This window comes from Rhopilema esculentum, chromosome 10 (assembly GCF_057945365.1).
Source record: "Rhopilema esculentum isolate cy_ngs chromosome 10, ASM5794536v1, whole genome shotgun sequence".
In the NCBI taxonomy this organism is placed as follows: domain Eukaryota; kingdom Metazoa; phylum Cnidaria; class Scyphozoa; order Rhizostomeae; family Rhizostomatidae; genus Rhopilema; species Rhopilema esculentum.
In genome coordinates this window covers 11,443,295-11,469,130 of record NC_142824.1, presented here as the reverse complement: position 1 = coordinate 11,469,130, position 25,836 = coordinate 11,443,295, and the positions used below count along the sequence as shown (strand labels likewise).

The 25,836-nt window shown below is 37.5% G+C and overlaps 4 protein-coding genes across 4 annotated transcripts; 1 reads left to right on the top strand and 3 right to left on the bottom strand.

The window, feature by feature from the left end:
- Positions 1–6: 6 nt before the first annotated feature.
- Positions 7–3,705, bottom strand: LOC135687193 (histone H3.4). The gene is made up of 2 exons (XM_065203701.2): positions 2,027–3,705; positions 7–1,009 (listed from the first exon to the last, which is right to left on the bottom strand). The coding sequence occupies exons 1-2, from the start codon at positions 2,297–2,299 to the stop codon at positions 734–736; spliced, it is 549 nt and encodes a 182-aa protein (XP_065059773.2). The 5' UTR covers positions 2,300–3,705; the 3' UTR covers positions 7–733.
- Positions 3,706–4,691: 986 nt separating this feature from the next.
- On the top strand, positions 4,692–20,580 carry LOC135685090 (lysyl oxidase homolog 2B). Its single transcript, XM_065200898.2, has 11 exons — positions 4,692–5,119; positions 8,939–9,149; positions 9,962–10,135; positions 13,213–13,386; positions 13,501–13,695; positions 15,936–16,073; positions 16,847–17,015; positions 17,753–17,884; positions 18,544–18,843; positions 19,506–19,826; positions 20,209–20,580. Exons 1-11 carry the CDS (start codon positions 4,875–4,877, stop codon positions 20,391–20,393), a joined length of 2,244 nt encoding a protein of 747 aa, XP_065056970.2. The 5' UTR covers positions 4,692–4,874; the 3' UTR covers positions 20,394–20,580.
- A 133-nt stretch (positions 20,581–20,713) lies between these two features.
- Positions 20,714–23,856, bottom strand: LOC148959292 (uncharacterized; the record flags this gene model as incomplete). Its single annotated transcript, XM_089110882.1, has 2 exons — positions 20,714–22,754; positions 23,466–23,856. Coding segments are annotated over 2 exons (531 nt in total), but the record flags the coding sequence as incomplete, so codon positions are not given.
- LOC135685099 (alpha-1A adrenergic receptor-like) lies at positions 23,848–25,774 on the bottom strand. Its single transcript, XM_065200907.2, has one exon. The coding sequence runs from the start codon at positions 25,073–25,075 to the stop codon at positions 24,053–24,055; it is 1,023 nt and encodes a 340-aa protein (XP_065056979.2). The 5' UTR covers positions 25,076–25,774; the 3' UTR covers positions 23,848–24,052.
- Between the last annotated feature and the right edge of the window lie 62 nt (positions 25,775–25,836).

Genomic DNA, 25,836 nt, shown 5'->3' with positions numbered 1-25,836 from the left:
GAGACACAAGTTTGTGCGTTTTTTAAGATTATTCTCTTTACGATAACCAATACATTTAATGCTAACTCCAAAAACTGCAAAGAGCAATAAATTAATCAATACATGAGTGCCCTAAGATTAATCAAATTACTTCCCGTCATCAAATTTAGGAAGTGTGAATGTTAATAGCAAAAATTCAATAAAACATAACAAACTACAAATATTATTAGCAGTTGCATAACAGGGAGCTCAGGGTCCAAAAGGCAATCCTGAGGGATGATACGATATCAGACTTCATAACGTTTAAGCAGAAACATACCTAGTGCCATGTTTGATGCAGGGGTATATTTTTGCGTAAATCTTTTGGGTCTGACTGAATAGTATAGTGTTTTCTTTCAGGTAAAATAGGATGTTTTTCTACTTTGTGGCTCCACTAAAGTAATTTTTGTATTTATGATGATAATGCAAGGTGACAGAAACTACTTGCCTGACTTTAGCACTATGCAAAAACCGCAATCTATATCTTTGTGCTGAAAACCTTCTAAGATCACTTAGGCCCATCTAAAAAATGTTTTTAACGCAACTATTAGACAGTAAATCAAATCTGAAACGGAACGGAGATTCCAAAACGGAAATATGAACAAATAAGGATGGGCTGGGGCTACGAGAATCGATTCAATAGTGATTCAATGCTCCATCCTGTATTGCTCTGGAACTACCATTTTTAAGCATCTAGATTATAGGATTCTCGTGACTATAGCAACTTTTCACCGCGTATTCTCATTGCTAAATGGAGATCCTTTTGCATCACAGTTACTCTGCCGCCATGCAGAGCGCATAGATTTGTGTCCTTGAACAGTCCAACTAAATAGCTCTCGGATGCTTCTTGCAATGCCAGTAATGCATCGGTCTTGAAACGCATTTCCTTGCTTATATATGATGTAATCTGTTTTACTAGTCGTTGAAAGGAAATTCTTGGAATGAGATGGTACACAGCTCTCTGATATTTGCGTATTTCTTTCAGGGCGTCCTAAAGTAATAGGATATGACAAAAAATTATTCAGCCTAAATTCTTACCTTGAAAGCCTTAAGTTACTGGTAACTTTGATTAAAAACACGTCAAATTTCGATTTGTTGTTGTCGCTTTAACAAAGATACTTTGAGGACTTTATTTTGAAACATAATGAGGAGTTTTCAATAATCGATCGGTACATTTTTTGCTGCCAAAAATTCTTATTTCAGTTACTCATAAACCAGATCAGGTTGATCATGATCCGACGCTTCATTCTCTGAGGTCGGATGAAATGTAATTTGGTATTTTGCCCAAGATAATAACCACAGCGTCTCTTCTACCGAAGTGTTGTCCTCCTAATTCATCTGGGAATGGATGTAGGGGTATATCAGGTTATCCTGGTATTTCCTGGTGAAAGTTAGTAATATAAGAAGTTTGTCTATTTGTAATATAAAAGAGCGTGGTCTAAATATATATCCTGGACTCTACCCTTCAGCAGGGACGTCGAAAGAGGGGTTAGGAGGGACAAAAGGTCCGGGGCCCGTGCTTCGATTGGGCCCGCAATAATGTAATAAGATATATTGACATTGAAAAAGCTACTGTTTTAGCTACTTATATGGAATCAATTGACATTGAAAAAGCTACTGTTTTAGCTACTTATATGGAATCAATTGACATTGAAAAAGCTACTGTTTTAGCTACTTATATGGAATCAATTGACATTGAAAAAGCTACTGTTTTAGCTACTTATATGGAATCAACGCCTGTAAGTTTATCGCAGAGAAAATCCTTAAACAACTTTTTCAACAATTGTAGCTAAAAAGGGCGTTTCCCTAGTTCTCCGAGAGACTGAAGGACGAGACCACAGAAATTTTTTGGGGGTCTAGTTTTTAAATCACCCCTGGGCCCGAGCCCTTCAGTGCAGAGTTCTAGCTAAAATTTGAGAGCATTTCATTTCTGAGAATTTATGCTTTATGATAAATGCAATTAGTGATAATGAATCTTTGAGAATCAATTGATGAAAAGGAAACTTACTCTTGACGGCCTGAACCGCCTAAATCGTCCTGAGAGATTTATACATTTTTTCTCATTTGTGTTACTGTGCAGTGCTTCAAGTTTGCACGCTTTTCTCAAAATTACATTCAGCTCATTCTTCGCGTCCTTGTCTCTTTTAGGCCTCCAGCTCTCGTTTTTCTGCCTCCAAGGACTGATCGGTCTTGACGTGTTTCTCCCATTGATTATCCCAGGTCTGACCAATGGGCTAATGTACAGTGTTCTTCTCTTTACACTTTGTTTCATTCGCACCATGTTTCACAGCCCTGGAAGTTTTCAAGCTTCCGTATATAGATTGCAAGTCTTTAAATGAAAAAAATGAAAGTACCTAGTTTAATTTAGTTTTCCTATTTACATTATCATATTTTTGAAACGGGACAAATTGTTTGTCACCTTAAGAAAATGTACCTATAGCCAATATGAATTGTCTAAAAAGGTTTGCTATTTTAGGCCAAGCTTTGCTGTTTGCAATTATTTTCTAGGTGTAATCTGACTAAACATACCAGCAAATGGATGGCTTACCTACAAACCTTCCTGTGAGAATGTCTCAATTTTGCACGAAAACTTTGTTGGAAGGATAAGAGCCGTAATGAATCCAAATTTTTAAAACAGTTTGCCCTTGTCTTTTTTTGTCAAAAATTTATTCAGAATAAAGGTCAAATTGCTGATGAAATTAAAGCCTGTATATTTTTTAATATTTTTACCAAATTTGATCAAAAATGTTTTATAAAATCTTTTGTAAGTGCGTAAATTGGAAGCTTGTACCAATAGATGAATAGGAGGCAAGGAACGGGCTCTTGTTGACTCTAGCGAGATTTTTCCCCAAAAAAGAGAAAATACCATACCTTTTGCTGCTTGCAAATAAAACTATACGTTGTATCTGCTTTTCTTTAAACAACGTTGAACATGAAGGTCGACAATAATTTTCAATGTTCACTAAATATCTGCTGACGTGATTCAGTCATACTCAAGGCGGGAAATGAAAACGAGAATAATTCAATTCAATGATTTTACAGGAATGATTTTCAGGTCCTCACAACAACTCTCAAACTGTCCATATTCTTTGATAACTGTATGAGAAATTTCTTCTGGGTTGCACCATTACAAGGCTTGCTAGCACCCACGCAAAATTCAACAGTTTTATCCAGTTATCCAGGATTCGTTTCACTGGTAAGGAAGTGCTAAAGAGAATAAAAAGGGGATTTTTTGATTTCCTCCGAGACTTACCGTTCTTTCACGCCCTCACCTTCCTCATCAACCCAGCTGTTGACAAAATCTTTTGCATTTCCTGCCATCATTGTACTGGAATAGGCGATGGATTTTTTTAAAAAACATGTTAGACTTTCAATAAAAATTTATAAAGAAGCAGCAACTAGATCCGCATCATTACGGAATGGGCAAAAAGAGTGTCCAAAAAATAAAATCTTAAATAAGAGCTTTTGAAGAAACGAAAAATTTTCGCAATAAGAAATCCGAAAAATTTCCAACGGAAAAGGCCACATAGATTTCAAATCCTCCTCCTCTAATGAAAATACCCTGAAAACTGCATTCCTTTTTTGTAAGAAACATTGTTTTGGACATTGCGAAGAACTTTAGAAACTTCAGTCCATAAAACAAACACACAATTCAATTTTGAATTGTGCAGAAATCAGCGAATTCATGATATTTCCACCAACGCAAATGGGCTGACACACTTAGATTTATTCAAAGTCATAAACAATTTTAATAGCCCATCTCAAGTCTTTTACTTTTTGTGATAGTTTCTACACAGAATAGAGATTACAATGTAATCTCTACTCTGTGGTTTCTATTATAAAATAACAACATTTTATAACATAAGATAATGGGTATATGCACTCAAAGAAGTTTTGTAAAACGGCATTCATGCAGTGTCTGCAAAATCTCTCGCTCATTTATATCCATACATACTAAAAAAGATGATACATATTTGTGATAAAACAATGAGTTCTGTACAGCTTCAGTATTCTTGAGAAATTATCGTATTGTATACTTAAAGTATTTCTATTTTATCGAATCTGATATGGTTTTAGGGGGGGGGGCATCGCTTGCTTTTGAATAAAAAGCACGTTTTTTGAAAAGCGAAGTAGTGAGTTCTATGATTCCCTTTAATCCCTTTAATGAACATTGCAAAACAGGCAACTGCTCAAAAATAAGATACGAGTATACGAGTATACGAGCTGAAGCTGAGCAATACTCTTATAAAACATTCTTAAAATTGGATGGTTCTGAGCCTGAATATACTATAATATTCTATCTATAGGCAGTGAAAGACAGAGCACCAAAGGTCTTTATCTGAAAGTGCATTGTGATAACCCTATCGAAAAAACAAAGAAAGTCTTGTATTATAAAAGTTACATTTTATTTGAAAGCCTTGTTCTTAGTCCTACATCGTTGAAAAGCTATGATTGATCTCCTCGCGGTAAAAGCCTTGAAAGAGTTTACCACAAGCTTTTCACTTCCGCTAAAGGATTTAATTTGTTGTTTTTTCGATCAATGATAGACATTCTCTTTCTTACTTTATAGATTAACATTCAATTAACAATATGATTTGTAGGTTATGATACCATACAATAAAACCCGATTTTGTAAAGTGAACGCCCATTTAAGACTTGTTGTCGGATCATAGAAGTCACGACTGTGGTCAGTACCCCAAAGGCAAAAGCAATATTGGCGTGTCTAAAAAATTTCATGCGTCATACAAAATGTGTCAGTTCCCCTCAACGAAAACAATACCTTAACATTATAAGAGAGCATTGACTTTCGCACGCTGTACTCGACAGTCTAGTTGGCCTACGGCACTGTAGGAGCAATGTTGCGATTCCTGAAGCTCTCTGTGTTGTTGAAAATCCTGCTCGTCTGCTGTTCGAGTGAATCAATAACACAAGAAAACAGCATTCGTTTTGCTGACGGTAATTATGGTTTGCATCAAGGTTACGTAGAAATACTGAAAGGTGGAACATGGTTCAAAATCAGTAATGCAGAGTGGGACTACAGGAATGATATCGTCGTTTGTAAGCAACTTGGGTTTGCTGACGTGGGTAAAAGACCGTCGAAGTGAGTGTTAGGACATTCTATCAAGTTTAATAAAACTGATTTTGATTTTAATTCAATAAGGATTCTCAGTGCTTTAAAAATTTGCTTATGTTCTATATGACATTGTGCTCATTAATCATTTGTTACTTGAAATCTTTTCACACTTAACAACCTTAATCCTGTTTTCATGAAATACTATTTTGTACCCAAAACAACAGGTCATAACCTTCGACTCAAAAACCCCCTTGACATTCCAAAAGCCAGAACTACCAATAATGGTATCAGATCATTAAGTTTTCAACGGCCTAAAATCTGATTTCACTCCCAGAATCAATAAAGACAGCACAAAATACTAGACAATTTAAGAATTTGATCAAAACTTGGTTCCTTGAAAACAAGTGCGCATGCTCATTTTGCAGTAAATGAACTGTCTTATGCAATCCTTGAAATTGCTTCATGTTAGTCTTAGTTAGTGAATATTCACTATTGTAGAAACTAACATTAAATAATCTACAATACAATACAATACAATGCATTACAATACAATACAATACAATACAATACAATACAATACAATACAATACAATACAATACAATACAATACAATGCATTTATTTGGACATTTGCAAACTAATATCTGGACGAATTTCGGGACAAGGGAAAGGGGCATCGGTTTTCTTAAAGTCCCCTGCACACATCTTAAACAACACAGCAAATGGATGAAATTTAGGATTTTTCTATGAAATTAAAAATTACGTTTCAGAACATATACAATATATTTCAGAAGATAAACAATTAGTACAAAACAGTTAATTTTTGGTCTAATTTATCAACTTGCATCAAATAAAACATGTCTCGAAATTTGTATGTAGCAATTAAGTTCGACTAAAGCTTGTGCCCCCTTGACCACCCCCTCTCCCACCTAAAACTGCGACTGCGTACGGCAGTTAAATTTCTAGTGCATACACGAAAGAGTTATAAAGTGATGACGTCACAAACGTTTATTTTTAGAATATTTATTCTGGATCACAAAACATGTTTTAGAATATCTTCTAGAATACCTATAGATGTGTGAAATCAGGCCAAAGACGCACAGGCTCTTTCTCATTCATAACCTTGTGAACGAGCCTCAAATCGGTCAAAATTTAAGAACAAATTCAGAACAAGCTGAGACTGAGCTTCTGCAAAATACAATTTGGAACAACGTTTTATCTCAAAAATGAGGATTTTTGGTCATTGTGTGGGTGCTTTTTCGGCGAATATTCAAACTTGTCGGCAAATGAAGGTTGTTTCACCCACTTTGTTGGCAAACGAAACCTGAACACCTCCCCAGAGCGAAAAAGCTAGTAATTACACTGCTTACACCCTATTAATATAAAAACAATTTAAGAAAAATCCAGCCTCAGATTTTCGAGAGAAAAAAGAACAGTCAGCCTGAATTTACATATACTGGTTCTTATAAAAAAGAGTGTATACAAACTGTCATTCAAAAACAAAATTTCAGTTGAACATCGTGCATAGTTGTAAGGCTACACTGCGATGCCCAACAGCAGCTTGGGCACAAGTACTGAAGTCTAAAAATAGCTTTCTGTGATGTTTCAAAGTTGGAGTTGCATCTTATTCTACTCAGCACGTCAAATTGCGCCAGGGAACAATGATGTTTAAGTTTTTTTACTCAGTTTTGCAAGCTCTTTCTGATAAAATCATCAGATTTGAAAAATTTGAAAGTCAAAATTTTGTTGACCGTGCAATTTTCACGGTTTCATAAACATTCATTTGACGGTCATTTGAAGGAATAAAATGATCAGTGGCCTTTACTTTGATGACTTAAACTTTTCGGTTAGGCAGTTTAATAGATGTTTATGCAAATTCTCTGTATATTATGTAGGGTTATAAACGAAATTACGGACTTGTGCTCGTTCAAAAAACCATTAAATTAATCCCTGCATTGTACCTACGAGTTTGAAGCCCGAAAAACTCTGTTTTCAAGCAATTTCGATAGAACTAGAATACTTAGTTTCTACTTCAAAACTTTCATATTGCATGTTTATACACCTCAGACTATAGAAGCATACTCTCTACCTTGTGAAAATAAACCCCGCAGCCCTTAGATCTCGGCACTTCATGTCTTCATAATTTCTCGTCCTTTTGAAACACCATAAAACTAATCAATTTTAGCCCCCCCCCCCCCACCCACCATTTGCAAAAACTGCCAATTATCAAGTAATAAACTCCCTACTTATGTGGTTTTCGGAAAGGTTTCAACACACAGCATGCGCTGTTGAGATTAATGGATATCTGCAAGAATTCCCTAGATAAAAAAGGGGTGGTTGGTGCCTTGCTAATGGATCTCTCAAAAGCGTTTGATTGCATAGACCATGAGCTATTAATTGCGAAATTAAATGCCTATGGTTTTTGTAAAGATGCTCAATTATTGATTTATAATTACCTGTCCGGTAGAAGACAAAGGGTAAAATTAAATGGTTCATTCAGCACTTGGCGAGAAACCTTTGCAGGTGTACCACAAGGATCAGTCCTTGGGCCTCTTCTCTTTAATTTATATATTAATGATTTATTCTTAATGGTAACTGATAGTGCAGTATGTAACTTTGCTGATGATCCTACGATTTTTGCAGCTGACTGTCAATTAGATAAAGTTTTAGAACGGCTAGAAACTGATGCTCCTATTTTATCAAAATGGTTTCCAGAAAACTTTATGAAATTGAATGCAGGGAAATGTCATCTTCTTACTTTTGGAACAAATCAAGATGACTTTAAGATCAAAATCGGTGAGGCCATTGTTGAAGAAAGCTCTGAAGAAAAACTGCTAGGGGTGATAATAGATAAAAATCTTAATTTCAAAAGTCACGTCTCAAATTTATGCAAAAGAGCCAGCCAAAAACTGCATGCTCTTGCTAGAGTTTCGCCATTTATGGGTTCTGATAAACTGCGTCTCCTAATGAACAGCTTCATAAAAGCTCAGTTTAGTTACTGCCCCCTAATTTGGATGTTCCATGACAGATGTCTGAATGCTAAAGTAAATAAAATCCACGAAAGAGCACTCAGAATTGTTTATAAAGACAGTCATGCTGACTACGAAGCATTGCTGACTTTGGATAATGCAGTATCAATTCACCAACGCAATCTACAGTACTTGATGATAGAAATATACAAAACCAAACATAACCTGAACCCTAGTTTCATGAGTGAGATTTTTGAAACAAGAAATGTACATTATGATTTGCGAACTAAAAATAATCTTTGCATTCCAAAAGCCAGGACAACTTCTTATGGTATAGAAACTGTGAGATATTTAGGTCAAAAACTGTGGCAAACACTACCTCACAGTATAAGAGAGTCCCAATCATTGGCAACATTTAAAAAAGAATTAAGAGCACACCCTATAGAATGCGACTGTAGATTGTGTAAAAAATTTATTGCTGGGTTAGGTTTTATTTAGAACATTATACCTTAAACCTTTTTAATATTGTATCATATATTTTTATTTCATACTAACTCTTTATAGATAGTTGGCCTTAATTAGCTTCTTTATAGCTATCAGCCATTCATTTAGTACGCCAACTTTAAACAAATTATTTATTATTATTATTATTATTATATACCAGTAAAGCCTCTTTTTATAGGGTTTAGCCCCCCTCACTTATTTTAGACCCCCGCTTTTCTCAACGCTGCGTGGTATTTGAATTAAAGTTCAAATGCAGGGCATTTTACATAGCTCACTTTTGTTGTTCGCTTTTCCCGTTACCATAGCATCTTAACCTTTTATTGCAAATGCTATTTAGAAACTTCGTCTTTACGCCGTTGTCGTGCTTTTTATAGCATACCCTTGTACGCACTGGATGCAGGCTTCACACGGAAACATTTCTTGTGTCAGGGAACCGAGAGACATATATCACACTGTGAAGTAGCTGATATGGATTACAGAAAGATTCATATCCTTTGCAAGCATGGAAATGAAGTCTGGGTGTCTTGCTTAAACCATAGAGAGGAAGCAGTTTTGGAGCCGCGCCTGTCAAATGCTAGTGCATTGGTATGCCAAAGTTTGGTTATTGTTAACACTATTCTTGATAATTTGTTTCATGTTAGCAATCATTGGCGTACCCAGGGCTGTAGTATTGGGGGGTCTGGAGAAAAATTTTTTGGACCACGCCCTTCAAACACTCGCAAATACGGGGAAACGCCCTTTTTGCAAAATTTTTCCACATTGTTTGATTTATTTTAGCTACGGTAAATAGTATTTTACAATTGTTATTGACACAAGCATACAGTATACTACCCCCTCCCCCCCATGGGTTTTACATCGTTTTTGGACAAATCTCGAGAACCATACTTTAGAAAAGTGGGGGGTCCGGACCCCCCTATTCCCCCCCCTTGGGTACGCCACTGTTAACATTGAATGATTCATAATGTTGACGTCGTTACCAATTTTTATCCCAAAATTGCCTGCGGCAAAGATCGGAATAAGATCAGGATGTTTAGTATCAAATAGTAACATGTCACTTAAGAAAAAGTAAAGTAACAAACTGCAAATTTTTTAAGACTGATGTAACAAGTTCTAAAAACTGATGATCCAAGGACATCTTCATTTGAATAAGGGCAATCGGCAAAGTAATGGGGAATAATGGGGTCTAAAGTGTATACAAACAGAAAGGGTAACAATGTCACTTGTGATAAGTAAGGCTCGTCTTTAAGAGTAATGATTGACTTATGAATTTATGCATTCATTCATTTCTTTATGATTGGTAGTTTTCAAAGGTGGACCGTTCTATAAAAGTAGTCGTTTTTGTGAAGCTCGATGTTCCCGCTTGTTTTGCTCCACTACACTAAACGCTTACAATGTAGGTCAAACACATTGATGTGAGATTAAGAGATGTCGTATCTGGCCAAGAGAAAGCCACACCTAAAGGAGTTCTGGAAATAAAGATTAAACAACGGTGGCAACAGGTTTGCGCAGATGGCTGGACTGAAGCGAATTCCCATGTTGCCTGTGGACACCTGGGCTATTCTTATTCAAAGGTAAGTAGAAGAAGTGAAATTTGATCATCTTCACCTCCGTCACCTTTTCTGTCTTCAGCTTTTTTAAAATTCTGATGCTCCGTTACCCGAGGAGGTGGGGGGGGCACAATCAAATGGAGCTTTAAGGAGGGTGTATGTAGAGGTTGATATCAATTTTCTCGAATTTGTGCGACCTTTGTAAACGTGAACTAGGAAAAAAACAGTTGAATTTAACCAGTTGTTAGATTGTTGGATCGGCCAAAACTAGTGAAAGTGAAGAGACAGGGGCCGGAAACTCGTCTGCGGACTTTTGTGTGCACACCCTTTAAAAATTAACCTTTTCTGTTGCGCTCTTCAGATGAAGATTGTAGGATATTCTTTTGGGCCAGTTTGTGTTGCAGTTTGTGTTGGGCCAGTTTGTGTAGCAGTTATTCAGAGCAAAAAGTTAAAAGACCCTCCACTTTTTCATGTGCAAAACCAGGGGCGGACTGGCTAATTTTTTTGGCCCGGGCAAATTTTGATCAAACCGGCCCACAAAAATAGCAAATAAAAAACTCTTCGGAAAATGCAAGTAAATGTTAGTCTGTAAGGAAAACAAGTTATTAAATTCAGTAATTTTGTGCATGGATGAATGCTGGTTAACAGAACATGTTCAATAAGTCATTTGCTGACTAAATAATAAATAAACAAAAATTTTAACTCATTGGTTTGACTTTCCTTCTAAATACAGCAACCTATTTGTTGATAATGTGATCGTTCTAGATGTCATCTAACAGGTGTTTTTCTAAGAACATTAACATAAAGGACTCTAGGTTTGGCTGCGAAAAATTACCACGTAATCTGTTCTTTATATATTTAAAGTGAAAAAGCTTCACACTCAACTTGTGACAAATAATTTTCTATTCCTCCGGAAAACCACAACGATTTTCAGTGGCCCAAAAATATCGATTTGTCTATTTCTGACCCCAAAAAGAAAACATGGGCACCCCTGTTGAAATTTTATCGTGTAGCACCATACCCCTGTTTTGCTTGATAAAAGCAGCTTTTCCTCACGAAATTTCTGTGCACCACCTTTGATTGAAGTCTTCTTGCTCTTCCCTAGTTCTACGTATGTCCTCTTCATTACTTCACATCACAGAGCAAATCGCTTAGTGAACTCTAATTTTTGGACTTTTAAATTTATAACATTTAGCAATAGCTTGTGCTTAGGGAAAAACATGACCAGCTTCAAGCATCGGAGCAGGTTAAAATCTTAAGCCCCGGCAAAACGACTGGACATTATCACTGAACATGGACTGGACAAATGTCCAGCGTAAATGTTGCGTCGTTTTGCCACCTTGTCCAGTCTTGTTCAGCGATGTTGAATGTTGTTCAGTCGATTTTGAAGGCAGCCAAAAATGTTCAGTGGACAGGATTGAATTTCTTTTGTTCACTGATGTTATACAGAAATTGTTCAGTCGTTTTGCCACTCTACTGAACATTGTCCAGTTCGCGCACGCGCAATCGATTAATGGTTTGGATTTCCCATATTCAAATCTTCAACAGACTTTCCTAGTCAACACCGCGAACAAAATGGAAACAAAGTAAAAATTCAATTCGACCAATAGTAGAAAAAGGCATTTCATTAATAACGATGAGTCTTCTGATCAGATTAGCTTTAGTTACGATAAGGAAAGCGATGCCAGAGAGCACGAGGACGGTGATTTTGATGAACCTAGCAGTCCTAGCCACTTTTCAATAATACACTTTAATTCGTACGATAACACGGTTAGGGCTATGAAAAGTGTATTTTCAAAGGTAAAGAGATGCCTTGTTGCCTGTTTTTCAACCCGCATTCTTCAAAAGAGAAAAAGTTCACTGGACAATGTTCAGTCGTTTTGCCATAACCAATATTTTCTTGATGTCCATACTCTGAACAAGTGAGCAATGTCCAATGTGTGACCAGTGCAAATGTCCATTCGTTTTGCCTGCGCTTTATGTACCGCATTGAAACAGGGATTTTACAGTATAGTATGTCGCCAAAAAGGAAATACCGTCAAGAGAAAATATAACAAAATATCAATAACATGTTCCCTGAAGAAGTGTGTTTGGGCTGCGGTGACACTAATGAATTCATATTTTTGATGGTTTTGGAGTACTCGCGTGTATATTTACTCTTTCCTACAAAGTCTCTGAAAATTCAAGGCAAACAGATTAACGCGTGGGTATACTTTTTTGCCTCGCATTCTCTTTTTAAGCTAATATATTTTTTTGCACTTTTATCAACCGGCCCTTTAACCGACCGGACCTTCGGGCGATCGCCCGAATAGCCCGACCAGCCAGTCCGCCCCTGTGCAAAACTCATGAAATAGGTGGTGATGATCGAGGTAGCAATAAAAGTAACTTACGGGCGTAGCATTTGAAGCGAAATTTTCTTGAGGCGCGAGTGGAAAGGTTTGTGACTGCAAGCTTGGATGTTTAAAACTGACGTGTAACTGCTCTCTCTCTCTCTCTCTCTCTCTCTCTCTCTCTCTCTCTCTCTCTCTCTCTCTCTCTCTCTCTCTCTCTCTCTCTCTCTCTCTCTCTCTCTCTCTCTCTCTCTCTCTCTCTCTCTCTCTCTCTCTCTCTCTCTCTCTCTCTCTCTCTCTCTCTTTCTTAATTCTTAATTCTTAATTCTTAATTCTTAATTCTTAATTCTTAATTCTTAATTCTTAATTCTTAATTACTACTGGGATTAAGAGGTTACTTATTAAAATTAATCTTTGGATCGAACTGTTTTATAATGGCCAGTCTGAGGTGAACTATGGGGACACGACATCTCACATCCGCATGTGTGCGCCCCTTGAATGACTTGAATAGTAATTCAAGTATACTTAAGATGAAAACAGCTCATCTCTGTGAGATACGCCACTTTGTTAGCAGTTGCTCTCAGATACGGTACGGGAGCCTCAAAATTTGCGAGACTACAATTTATAACAGGGAGCACAGGGACTTTAACATAAAGAATTGTTGAAAGTAATGGAGACATTCAGGCTTAAGAGTGCATAAAAGCCTTGGTTGTTGCCTTCCATTCCTCTTCTCCAGTCAATCACACATCGAGAAACTATTTTTCATTGCAGGAAAGTAAGCCTGCAATGGTTTACGAAAGGCCCCCTTACCATATAATGAGAGATGTGTCTTGCATTGGATCTGAGTTGAATCTTCTATCTTGTCAACATGCTGGATTTCGAAAACATCATGGCTGCAAGAAATCAGTTGTCCTCCATTGTGGTGTCACCATTGACGAGAAAGCAGTACGTGCCAAATCTTCTTTTTTACCATTTGTGAACCCATTCAGTTGGTTCTCGTCTCGACATTTCTCAAGTTTATCTTGATGTTTGTGACAACCTCTTTCCCTCTTGTTCTAGAAGCAGAGAATGCGCCTTCGTGGTGGTCAGCGTAACTCAGAGGGCAGAGTAGAAGTGTTCAAAAACGGCAGCTGGTCGACTATATGCCACGACTCATGGGATCTAAATGATGCCAATGTTGTTTGCAAACAGCTAGGATTCGGAACAGCCAGAAAGGCTGTTCGGTGGGGGGAGTATGGCCTTGGTACAGTGCCGGTATTGAATTATTTTCTTGCTTTATCTCTGTGTGTATATTTGTAATTCCTAAAGGACTTTCGTGATTAAGTGATAGCTATACCGAATAATCAATATTTCATATACCTATTTGTGACTACAAAAAGCTGTTTTTCATTTTTCTATGACTGCAAGAAAAGTCTACAGCTATGCTATATAATTGGCTTGCTTTGTTTAACATACCAGTGTATTTTGCCCATTTTCGCAACGAGAATAGATTTAAGTCACTGTTCTGTTATTCACTACTAAGGACTGTGTAGGCAATTTCAACAAGAGTTCGATTGTATACTTGATTTCTTATTGTCACGTTTTCCGAGATATCTAGTTGCCTTTGGTCTGTAACCTCGATGCTTACAGATGAAAATTTGCATGTCAATACTTCATCGCCATATGTAGTACTGTTTTTCACAAAGATGGCTCGCCCGCACCCAATGGCTAGCCTTCTTCGCCCCAAAGACTATAATTTCACTTACAATGCCTGCCAAATGTCCTTGGAACACCTTGAGATTTCTGTGAATTCGCGTGTCCCATTGATTCGCTAGCTGAAAACCATAGCTATGTAAAAATGTATCACTTGTACATGTAGGATTATTCATATTTCCGTGGCACAACATTGTACAAGGGGGGGAGGGGATGTTGCCAGGGGCGAAACTTCACTATTTTCATTAGGGGGGTATGAAGCTTAGATGCCCGACGAAAGGGCGTGGCATGCTTGATGAAAGGGCGTGTCATACATGAACTTCATTTTTAGAGCACATCGCCTCAAGTGCTGAAATCATCGGGAAGCCCGAGAGAGGGTCTTTAGACTCAGGCTGTTTGTTTAAAGTCAAGAAATATGCCTCTAGTTTTTCTGGTGCTGGCTATAAACATTTGTTTCCGAAAAGCAAGCATTTTTAAGGCCTGTTTTTTCTATAAAAGAAAAAAGTCCACTTTCTAAATCACCTAGCTATTAAGAGAGCAATTCAAAAAAGGGGATTGAAGTAGGGTCTCAATTTTATCAAAGTGGGACACCAAAACACAGCTAGGAAATTTCGGAATTTAGAAACAGCTACGCAGACTACAATGTTTCAACAAAAAGGAGCTTCAGTTGCATTTTCTGAGTTTCATTTTCAATTTTCGGTTGCTCCGGAAGCAATTTCAACATTTTTAGACACCCAAGCACAAAGTACGTATCTCTAAATTCACCATAACAAAATCCCTCAAGCAAAGGAAAGTTTTTTATTGGATGTATTTTACAGGTACACCTATCATTAAAGCTCAATTTTTGTGTTTTCGTAATCATGGATAATGTTCAGAAATAGAATAAACTCGAAAGTTTTATGCAATTCATATCTTAACTACAATTTCTTGATAAATTTTATATTATTTGCCGCTTGAACTGATTGAAACTTTCTGTTACTTGTTTTTCTCAACATTTGATTTTTCTCAACAACGTATTCCGAGATGGTATATCCTTCATGCTTTGATTTATGATGCTTCTAAAACTGTCAGTGTTCCATGGGCTCCGAGGCAGAATGGAAAGGGGGGGGCGGGGGCTTGTCAAAGGAAAATTTAGAAATCACAACAAAAGATTTTGAAAAAGCTCTCTTGTTTTGCAAAAAGTAGGGGGAGGGGTATGCACAGTGTTCATTTCCTTCTTGCATCAAACACACTTTACTTTCAATCCATACTTTCGCTGTCGATCAATACTTAGACTTCATCTCGAGGCGAAGATAAACATGCGCGCATCGAGCTCGAGACGAAAGCGCTGATCGGTGGACGAAAGACAGAAATGTATATATGTTGCTGTTCCTAGCCTCGTTTCTGTTTTGTTTTTTTAACTGGGAGGAGATTGAAAAAAAGATGGGGGAAAATACCATGAATTAAAAAACCAAGCTAGGGCAAAAAGTAGCCATAAAAGTGCGACCTAAAGAAAATTTCCAGATTTGCCCGACAGATACACTGGCAGCCATAAATTTGCCCGACAAAATCTGCTTTTTTGAAGGTTGGGGGGGTGCAGCACCCCCCCATACCCCCCCAGTAGTTTCGCCCCTGGATGTTGCAGCTCGTGCACAACGTAAATTATAGCAAGTGTTCCAAGACTTTTGGCAGGCATTGTATTACTTTTTATTTGTTCTACAAAACAATCACCTTACAGGAGCTGAGGTATACCCCTTCCCTTTTCCCTTCCATATACACATACACAGATATAATCATTTAATGTTTCTGCATCATCATTGTAGATAACTTTGAGTGACTTCGATTGCAAAGGTACTGAAAGAGATCTTCTATCATGCCCTTATCAAAACCCCGCCGAAAGATGTGATCACTTCAAAGATGCCGGTGTTGTTTGCAATGCCCCACTACCACAGTTCCATAAGGTCTGGTTTCTTGAAGTTTAGTTGATTAGCGCATAAACTGAATCAAATATAATCACTTTTGGTTTGCAGATGTTTTATTTGAACCAATCATTCAGAATTATTTTGAATGCTCGACCAAATGATTACATTTTGATCTGATATGTCGAATCTTTTGACAGACAAACTGTAAAAATGAGCGTATACTATTTCAACATTTCAATATTGCACGCAGTGGCGGCGCCAGCTATTATAGAGTGGGAGGTTAGTGGGCGTGGCCAGTGTGACCACGCCCCTTTTGCCTCGTTCCAGTGATTCGTCCCTTTCCTTGGGAAATTTGATCTACCCCTACCCAGTGCTTTTTAATCCATGTTTAGAAGAAATATATAGACTATCCTTTCAGAAAAGTGGGGAGGTAATTACCCCCCCCCCCCCATACCACCCCTTGACGCCGGAACTGATTGCACGTAGAGCAGAAAATTATGCCTTGCATTATTCACACTTTTCGTCCCGTACTCTACAGATAATATAGTTACCAGAAATGTCCGAAAAGTGAAAGACAATCGGCAAACTGTTTTTAAAGGCAATCTGTCTCGTTGTGGATTGGTTAACGAGAACAATAGCTGGAACAAGAGCCTAAACACAATTCCAGCGCTCTGCCATATTTTTTACAATGCGATAAATTAAAGGTGGACTGGAAACAATAAAAAAACCCTTTGTTCTTATAATCAATCAACGTCGTGACAGATTGCCTTTAAGCTATTTTAAATTTCTATGCGGCATCATTTTTCTTTCAGGTCAGGCTGGTTGGAGGTAAGACGCGTTTCGAGGGACGTGTTCAAGTTTATCGTGACAGCACGTGGTATTCAGTTTGTGGCGTACAGTTCTCAGAACAAGATGGAGAAGTCGTCTGCAGAGAACTTGGACTTGGATTCCTGGGCAAAGCATTTTCGTCTTGGGAATACGGTATCAAATTTACGTTTCAACAAACGAAAGTAGAAGACAAAAAGGAATTATTGTTGAGGTCCACTCAAGGCCTCTTTTTTCTACATCATGTCACAAAACAAGAACAACGTTACGGGAAAGTCTCTTATTCTTCAATCAAATCCCTATTGCGAATTGCTAAACCGATCATGAGTATGGAATAGTAAAGACTGGTCAACTCTGCAGCAAGCCCAAGAATTTATAGTTTGTATTTCAAATCTTCTTTTTGAAAAGGTCAAAAGGAGAAAAATGGCTGCTTTGACAGTGGGGGACGTAATTAATATTGTTCTTGGAGGACTTGTGCCCCTCCAAAGCTGTTTACTTTGTTTCCAATGAGCAATTCCTTTTGCTACAATGTGCCCCTCTAATAATTATAATCTTTCTACGGTAATTTTAAACAATTCTTAAGTCAAAATATCAGAACCACAACCGGGCAAACCCTTTTAAGTTTTTTGACCGTTAAGTTTTTAAGTTTTTGATAACACTGAGCATGTTGGTTGAGCTGTTGTAGACACCAGAGCCGTGCCTGTAGCCCTCCCTTTTTGCTGAAGTATAGTATCAAGGTTGTGGCATCAAAGATATTATGAGAATCTATCATAAAAGTTCGCCAAGTTTTCTAGAGAACGTCGCCCCCCCCCCCCCCCCCCTACTCCAAAACATAACCCGCGTCCCTTGATTAGTTTGTATTCTGATTCATTGCATCTTTTCTGTCTTCGAAGGTATTGGTACAATAGGGATTTACGAGCCACGCTGTTCTGGAAACGAGGCATCGATCCTCGACTGTGATCATCGTCCATGGTTTCAAGGATCTTGTCGATATTACGACATGGCCAGCGTTAAGTGTGCAAACTGTGAGTTTGATCCCATTAACTTCCATTAATTCTTACACCAGACCCAGCTTTTAGATGCGGGAATGAACTGCTCTAGAAATAAATTGAAAATACACATGATCGAATTTGAAGCTTTATTTGGGGAGAGGGGATTTCTTATTTTCAAGGTAAAGAGCAGTCAACCTAAAAGGATGAAGATGAAAAGTTTTCTGTGAAATTTTCTTTTAGCCTCAATCGTCTAATTCCTTCTTAGTAACGTTTTTGTGTGACTTGTTTCCTTTGTAAATGAATATTCAGGCTCTTAGCTCATTTGGGTTTTCTTTTGCTTTGAAATGCATGAGCTGTCTTGTTTAAATGGAAAAAATTACCATCGTGAAAATGCTTTTTGTAGCAAGCACAGTGACTGGGGTGGTGTCGGAAGAGATTAGAAGGACCTTGGGGTCATCAGTCCCTTTCTGAAATTTGTGAATAGTTCTCTATTATTTCTTTAGTAGCATCTTGGAAATAACAGATCGCTTCCAAAAGTTGCTTTCTTTTGGTTCCCCTGCTTCTAAGGGGGAAGATTGTTAATGCTCGATCAACACGCTCTTGAATATGGATGGAAATGCCATCTTTTATGAATAAAAAAAATCATAATTTCTGCAAATTGTAGCTAAACTGTATCTTGTTTCTCTTTTAAGATGCACCAGATATTCTCATAGACGTGGCTGCAATGAAATCAAGCGTAAAGATCAATAGCTGGAATCTTCGACAACTGTCCTGCTCGCGATCCGAAAACTGTTTGTCAAGATCAGCGTACGCCTATGATGCCTATACCAATCCAAAGTCCTACAACAGAAAGCTTATGGTTTTTACGTCTCTGATTGAAAACAGAGGCACGGCAGCTTTTCGTCCCAATAGACATAAAGATGAATGGGAGTGGCACCAGTGTCATAAGCATTTTCATTCCATGGAATATTTCGCTCGTTATGACGTCATTGGTAATTTTTCTTTTTTAATAAAATTGCTGTTTACCAATATCTACTTTTGATTAGGTCACGCGGAAATAACGTACCCTGCTGAATTCATTCGTCTGATTACACTTTCTTTGATAAATTGCTTGATGATGGAGGCCGTTCTGCTTCCATCTCTTGTCTTCTATGTGGAGTTCCAGAGACGAAAGAAAAACGAAGGGAAGCTGAAGCCTTTTTAGGAGATAGTAGAAAGGTTGATTATCAATTTCAGAAATATCAACTCATTGATTTGAACAGAATAAGTTACATTTGAAAGCCAACCGTCAGGTGCATTTGTTTCGTAGTTTTCTGAACAAAATATGGAACCTTTTCTTCAAGTAGGATGGTACTTCAAGGGAATATTTGGTTATGGTTACTTCTTTTATTCACAGAGCTCACTCTTTAGCCTTTTAAGACAACCTATGCTAATATGATCCTGATCTTGTCTCTTGTTTGCTTATCTACGTGATATCAGTCCGCTTTAGGTATTTTTATTACAGAGGGACACTAAATGAGTATAACTTTTGCTTACCTATGGCTACAATTTGCCATTGGTAGCACATATTCATGCGATATTCATTTCATAAGGGAACAGTTTTTAAATTTAGTTGCTAACTTCCTCTTCACTAATAGCTTTTGGTCATTCTCAGATTTCCATGGCCGGAAAGTAGCCGAGGGACATAAAGCAAGTTTCTGTCTCGAAGACTCAGAATGTGACAGTGGTGTCAGGAAGATGTACAACTGTACCGATAAAGGTGACCAAGGGATATCAGTTGGTTGTGCTGACAATTACTCAAATGACATTGATTGTCAATGGGTTGACGTCACTGAAATTGAGGAAGGAAACTATACGCTACTGGTTCACCTAAACCCTACAAGGCTGGTAGCTGAAAGTGATTATGAGAACAACGTGGCATCTTGTGAAGTTAATTATCATGATGGAACTGTTGACGTTGGTCATTGTTCCGCTGGTTAGTTCTTGAAATTTTAAATGCTTGTAATAGTTACATTTTTATAATAATAAATATATCATACTTTCCCCTGAGCCAGGAGCATGCTTAATGCCCCCAACTCCCACAAGATCTGACAAATAACAAGGGGTTAATGCCGCTGCAAGGGGTTAATGCCGCTGATTGTCGACAAGTGAGCTATCTGACTTGGTTAGCCTTTACATACACACGATTCAAATTTGCAAGAAAGCATGCAAGGTAGTAAGATAGCAGAAGTCTTAACAGAATCGTCGTTTCTAGTAAAAAGGGATTGAAGCCCACAAAGCATTTCGGAAATTTGCAATTTGCTACTCAGAAAAAATAGGGTTCTTGTTAAATCACTTCTTTGTCTTTCTGTTTTCAGAGCCTTGCAAAAAGAGATCTTACGGTGGCAATGGATATGGTATCTGCTGCCATTTCCCTTTCATCTACAATGGCAAAACCCACAATAACTGCATTTCAGAGGGAAAAGAATCTTCATGGTGCTCAACCACGTTTAATTATGATAGTGACCACAAATGGGGGTACTGCAGTCAACAGGAATACTGAAGATTTGACGACGATAATTTTATATATAAAGAAATATATTAGGCTGAAATATATTTGGTCATTCATCTTCGAATCCACTAACCTTAGAATTAAAATAAAAGCAGTGGTTCAAAAAGTTGTAAGATGCCTTGATAATGGAAAATTGTTAAAGAGAACACAATATGTTATCATACAAATTTTCATATTAGTTGAAACGTTTTATAATGTCTTATTCTTAGCTGTGAGAACTTCACATAAAATCAAGGTAGACTTTCTCATAATCTTAAATCCCCATTGTTCACTTTCCCTGCTGAAAAAGACTGCCAGAATTTAGAATTGCTATTTGAGAATAAAACTGACCCTAAAACTGATCATATATTGATTTTGGAACCTGTGAACTTATAATACAAAATTGAAATCTTTGCTTTGCTGTTGGCGCTCTTTAGACATCAGTTAAACAATTTCACTAAAACTCATTAATTGCAGAGGAAATGTTTGGAAATGTTGTTGAATAAAATCTGAGAACAAATGACTCACGCCATTTTTACTGGCAACGAAAACAACATCAAGCATTCTCTTCCGCGTCCCAAAGCTGCCTTAAATTCACTCGCAAATTTTGGTTAAACGTACACATTTCATATCTCTGGGCTGGCCATAACCTTTATTGGTAATTCACTTCAGTCGGTAAAGAATAACAAAGGCTAACGGACGAGGGGCATATACACTGCCCGTGTCCTCGTAAAATCTTTCCTAATGGCAATTTTGGTCCTTTCCTTTTGCAATAGTGTAACAATAGTCAATTTTTAGGGGCGTTTTTCAACAAAGTTGGAAAAGTAGTGCGTTATGATAAACCTAAAATGCTAAGTAACAGTGAGCCCTCTAATTCTGCTTGCGTCAATTGTGTAAATCTTGAGTAGAAGCGTCAAAAGTAGAAGGACGGCTTCGAGTTCATAATTTGTCTGCCGAACCGTAGAGTGATTGCATTTGAACATCCTTTAGAAGATTTCAGGGTCCCATACAACACAGATTAACAAACTAAGGTTTTACTTTTTAACAGATTATGCAATACCAGATGCACCCTTCCAGGAAAAATTTGTATTGTTTTGCAAATATGTTGATTTTGTGCAGAAAAACTGCACATAATGGTCAAAAAGCTGTACCTCAAATATGTAGATTTTTGCTAGAAATTGTGAGACAAACTGCCAATACACAGGTCAAGGGTATGAAAATAGACGTTGTGAAGAGAAGTAACGAAATATAGTTGCTGAATCATTGGCGGATCGGGCCGAATTTTCAACCAATAATGTTCTTTTATGAATTCATTAGCAAGATAAGAGCGAATCTGGTTCCTTTAAGAATGCCTTTTAAATTTATATTGATATTATAGCGGGAAATTCAACAGAATATTTGGTGGGAACCCGACACATTGCATCAACTGAAGCTTCATAGCAATACAGAAGTATTCTGCGGAACTGATCTCCTCTTTTTGCTCGTTTTTATAAAAACACTTGATTATAATCAAATTATTTCTTAATTGCGGTTGATGCATATATTTTACCCGCCCGATTTAAATGAAGAGGTAATTCAACTTTGGAGTATTGGCATTGCCACAAGAAGAAGATTTCCAAGTTCAAACGTTGAAACCCCTCAGAGATCTAAAAAGAGTCAATTTTCTGAAAATCTTTAAGCTTGTTGTCGAATTACTGTTATTTTGGCTTGATTGATAAAGTTATGAACATCGACAAATTACGGTGACTTGATGGGAATAAGCATGTGCAATTTCTAACTAAACGTCATGAGAGCTTTATTAATAACTAACTTACTAATTGGTAATAACTACTTAAGAAATCAATACAAATATAAGAATTCTCGCAAAGCAAAATAACCTCGCTGCTATATTTGTTTTCAAATCGACTGTTTTCAAACCATTAATGGACATGCGTATTTTAAATTAAAGGTCAATTCCATAATATATAATATCAATATTGACTTTGAATTCAGCATTTAGGTGCATATTATATTAAAGAGTCGGCCGTCTTTGGCCTCCGTTATCGTATGTTCTTTTGTAGTAAATAAAATATAGAAGATAAGCGTGTAATAGTCCTTTTAGCAGTGATTAATGACTAAGCAAATGCATATGCTTCATTGGGACTATTTATCTAAGCAGCAGCGCTTTAACATTCTTTCTTAATTTGTAATTTAAATTGAATTAACATACAATTAAGTAACAAGCATAATGTTTTTAATTAGTGATGCTAGATAAATTGTTTCTAGTGTCAATGTCACCCATTCCACCAATAGGGACAACATATTGTCGGGACCTAGAACCTCTTATACAAATTACTGCAGTTCTAAGTAAGCTGAAACTCAGCTTTCTTTTGATTCAAGCAGAGGTTTCACTAACCTTTTGGAAAGATTAGCAAAAGCCTGGAATATGTCTTGATTGAGTAAATCATGTGAACAGGCTATTCTTTTGAACTGCTCCCATCTTTGCGACGTTTGTTTTCTATTCTCTGGGACGTGGGCCAAACTTGGAAGGCCAGGGACCGCGCGCCAGTCTAAAAGTGGAAGGGCTGAAATGGGTGTGCCCGAAAAAGTTTTGAGGCCACGCCATCTAGAACGCTGGAAAACGCCCTTTTAGGGAAATACTTGCTTATTTCTTCTTAATTTTTATGAACAGTCTGGTTCTGAGAAGATCTCAATAAAATAGATGAAATTAGCTTCAGGGTAGTGAAACACGAAGCTAACCAAGTTAGAAAATACATCATATCATTAAACAAGATGAAACACCTAGAAAAAGAACAAAAGTGGTCTCAGTCAATCAAAACTGCTACTGCATAGAAGTAAACTATCCAAAGTTGCGTTAGGAGAAACCTTCAAAAAATTTTCTAGCCTATTATGGCAAAAAAGTAGGTGGGCTATAGCCCCTGCTAGCCCAATGGCTGCGCGGTGCCTGGGTAAAAGTTCCGTTTTCTTGATTCATAACAATCTGGTTGTATTTTCTTTTTTTCGCCAGCTCCATAGATCTGAAGGTTGCAGCTAAGGTTTTACAGCGATAGCTAGGAGCGAAAAGAAAAATACCCTGACATCAACAAATGCTCTTTGCATATCGTTGCCAAAAATCTCTTGCACTTGCATCAGCACGCAATTCTACCCCATTCTCGGATTGTTGTAAACAAGGTTCCTTGCACACGTCCTTGCATACAGTTGACAACAAATCAACAGTGAGATCCCTCATTTCATTATGACGGAGGGTGACAAAGCCCCCAATCTTGCATGAAAGAGCATGATCAACATTAGACTTTGCCTTACAAACACATTCTGAAGGAAGATTCTTTAAGTCCCATGCATACCTCAAATAAACACAATCATAAAATTCACGTTTTGTGAGGCTGAAATTGTCATATTTTAATGGTAACGAAGACAGCCAGGATAAGCCCAATTTTAAAAGTCTCAAGCCCAAAAGTCTGCACAGAGCCGAGAACTATGGAACTGAATATTAAGCAAACTGTATGGTTTTATTCTTATGACATGTCTCTGTGTCTCTTATGACAAAAACTAACGACAAAATTTGTTTGCTGTTAAGGTAGCTTTTCTCTTTTTTGGTCAAAAAGAGTGGCTGTTAACTTGTTGGATCCTTTGCTCTACTAAAGATTCAAATGCAGTAGTTGTTTCCCAACTTAATCTTTCAAATCTCTTACTACCTTCTCGAATAACTTACGAAAGTACTTTTTTCTTATCCCGTAAAACACAGGATTCAAGCAGCATTGAAGATAAGCGAACCAGCAAAGTACGGTATCTACTGTCTCCAAGGTGCACCAGTCTACTTTTCTATCAACTTCAAATATAAACAGGATCTGAACGGCTAGAAATGGGTTCCAGCATAAAAAGTAAGCAATCGTGATAAGGAGAAATGTCTTAGCCAGTGTGATTTCTTCTCTGAAATTCAACTTATCAGAAGGTTGGGCCTTGCTAGGAGTGTTTTCTGATGTCACTGAAACTTGCATGCTTTTGATGCTAATTGCATGCAGTCTTGCAATTCGAAATAGTTTGAAATAGCAGCAAGAAGCTATAATTTGGGGCAGAACCATATGTATCGCCAAGTAAATGCCATACCCTATGTGGTTTATCTCGAACAGGTAAGCTCCTTGAGGAGGCTTTTTTTGAAAGACAAATATTAAGACCCCAACCATCAAACTCCACACCCATATCACAACAATGACTGTGAATGTTTTTCTGCTGGTCCTTATAGTTTGACTATGAAATGGTGCTGAAACAGTCAGGTAAGTGTCAATGCCGATGGCCACAATAAACATTGATGAAGATGCGTGCAGCGTGTAGAATAAAGCATTCCATAACTTACAAACGGCAGGCTGTAGTGTCCACACTGGAAAGTGGAGCCAATATACGATGTCAAATGGCATCACTGTTGCACAAGTTAGAAAATCGCTTATCGTTAGATTTATTATAAACAAAGTCGTTGATGACGGGAAAATTCGTCTGGTACATGTAAGTATAACAGCAACTACAGTATTTCCCACTGTGCCAAGTGTGATGAAGAGAAATACCAGAAACAAACCCAAGTACTTTGTGAAGTGACCTAAGTCACAGCTTTCAAGCAATGTGGTGCCGTTTGATCGAATCCCAGAACTGCTTATTACATTACTAGCGTTTTGGTAGACTTGTCCACCGAGCCGGATCATTGTGGCACTTGTAAACTTTTAATCTCTTGATAAACGATACTGAAGTTTTCCGATTGAGCAAAACGTCACGGTAGATGAATCAATCAACTAGAAACGTCGTTCCATTGCCTTTTAACCTGAACCAATTCAAGATCTATAGCCTAAGCATGAGGTAGCATCCTTTTCCAAAGTTCTTCGTTTACTGCATCTAGTACGAAGTTAGAATTCGCTGATAGTCTTTTTCGAGATGAGCATTTTGCTCTCATTCCAGCTAAAGGTAATGATCTAACAGTACCTCTGTGAAATGAATGGTTTGAGAGGATGTTGATCATAAAGCTGGTTGTATAGGTCAATATTAGTACAGCAGTCCAAATGCATTATTCATAGCGTTATAGCAATATGCTTCAATGTCCAGTTTCCCAAAAGCTGTTATATCCTCTGAAAGCAACGACAGATGATCCAAACAAAGATCTTGGATCAGAAAGTGCTATTGTTACTCGCATGCAGGTGCAATGTGCCTGCATAACCAAAGGTAATTAGTAGATATAGAACCAAGAAAATCCAAAAAAGTTGATAAAATAATGCCTTAAATCGGAAGAGAAAATCCACGTCTTGCAGGAAAGAGTATTCACTGTCAATACCATTGAATAGGCAAACATCAACTTAACAGATGTATCAACGCATCCTCTTTTTACCTCCTTCAAATAAGCAAGCAAAGCATTTAAGGACGCAATATTCCGTATGGGTAATATTCCTTACGGGTAATGTTCCGCATGGGCAAT

Bases quoted from the DNA above. Each gene is read 5' to 3' on its own strand.
- LOC135687193 (XM_065203701.2), bottom strand. From the start codon at position 2,299: ATGGTGCGAATGAAACAAAGTGTAAAGAGAAGAACACTGTACATTAGC. The intron at 1,010-2,026 runs GTAAGTTTCCTT...CTATTACTTTAG, and splicing joins GGCGGTTCAGGCCGTCAAGA to GACGCCCTGAAAGAAATACG.
- LOC135685090 (XM_065200898.2), top strand. From the start codon at position 4,875: ATGTTGCGATTCCTGAAGCTCTCTGTGTTGTTGAAAATCCTGCTCGTC. The intron at 9,150-9,961 runs GTATGCCAAAGT...CTTACAATGTAG, and splicing joins TGTCAAATGCTAGTGCATTG to GTCAAACACATTGATGTGAG. The intron at 17,016-17,752 runs GTATCAAATTTA...CTGTCTTCGAAG, and splicing joins ATTTTCGTCTTGGGAATACG to GTATTGGTACAATAGGGATT.
- LOC135685099 (XM_065200907.2), bottom strand. From the start codon at position 25,075: ATGATCCGGCTCGGTGGACAAGTCTACCAAAACGCTAGTAATGTAATA.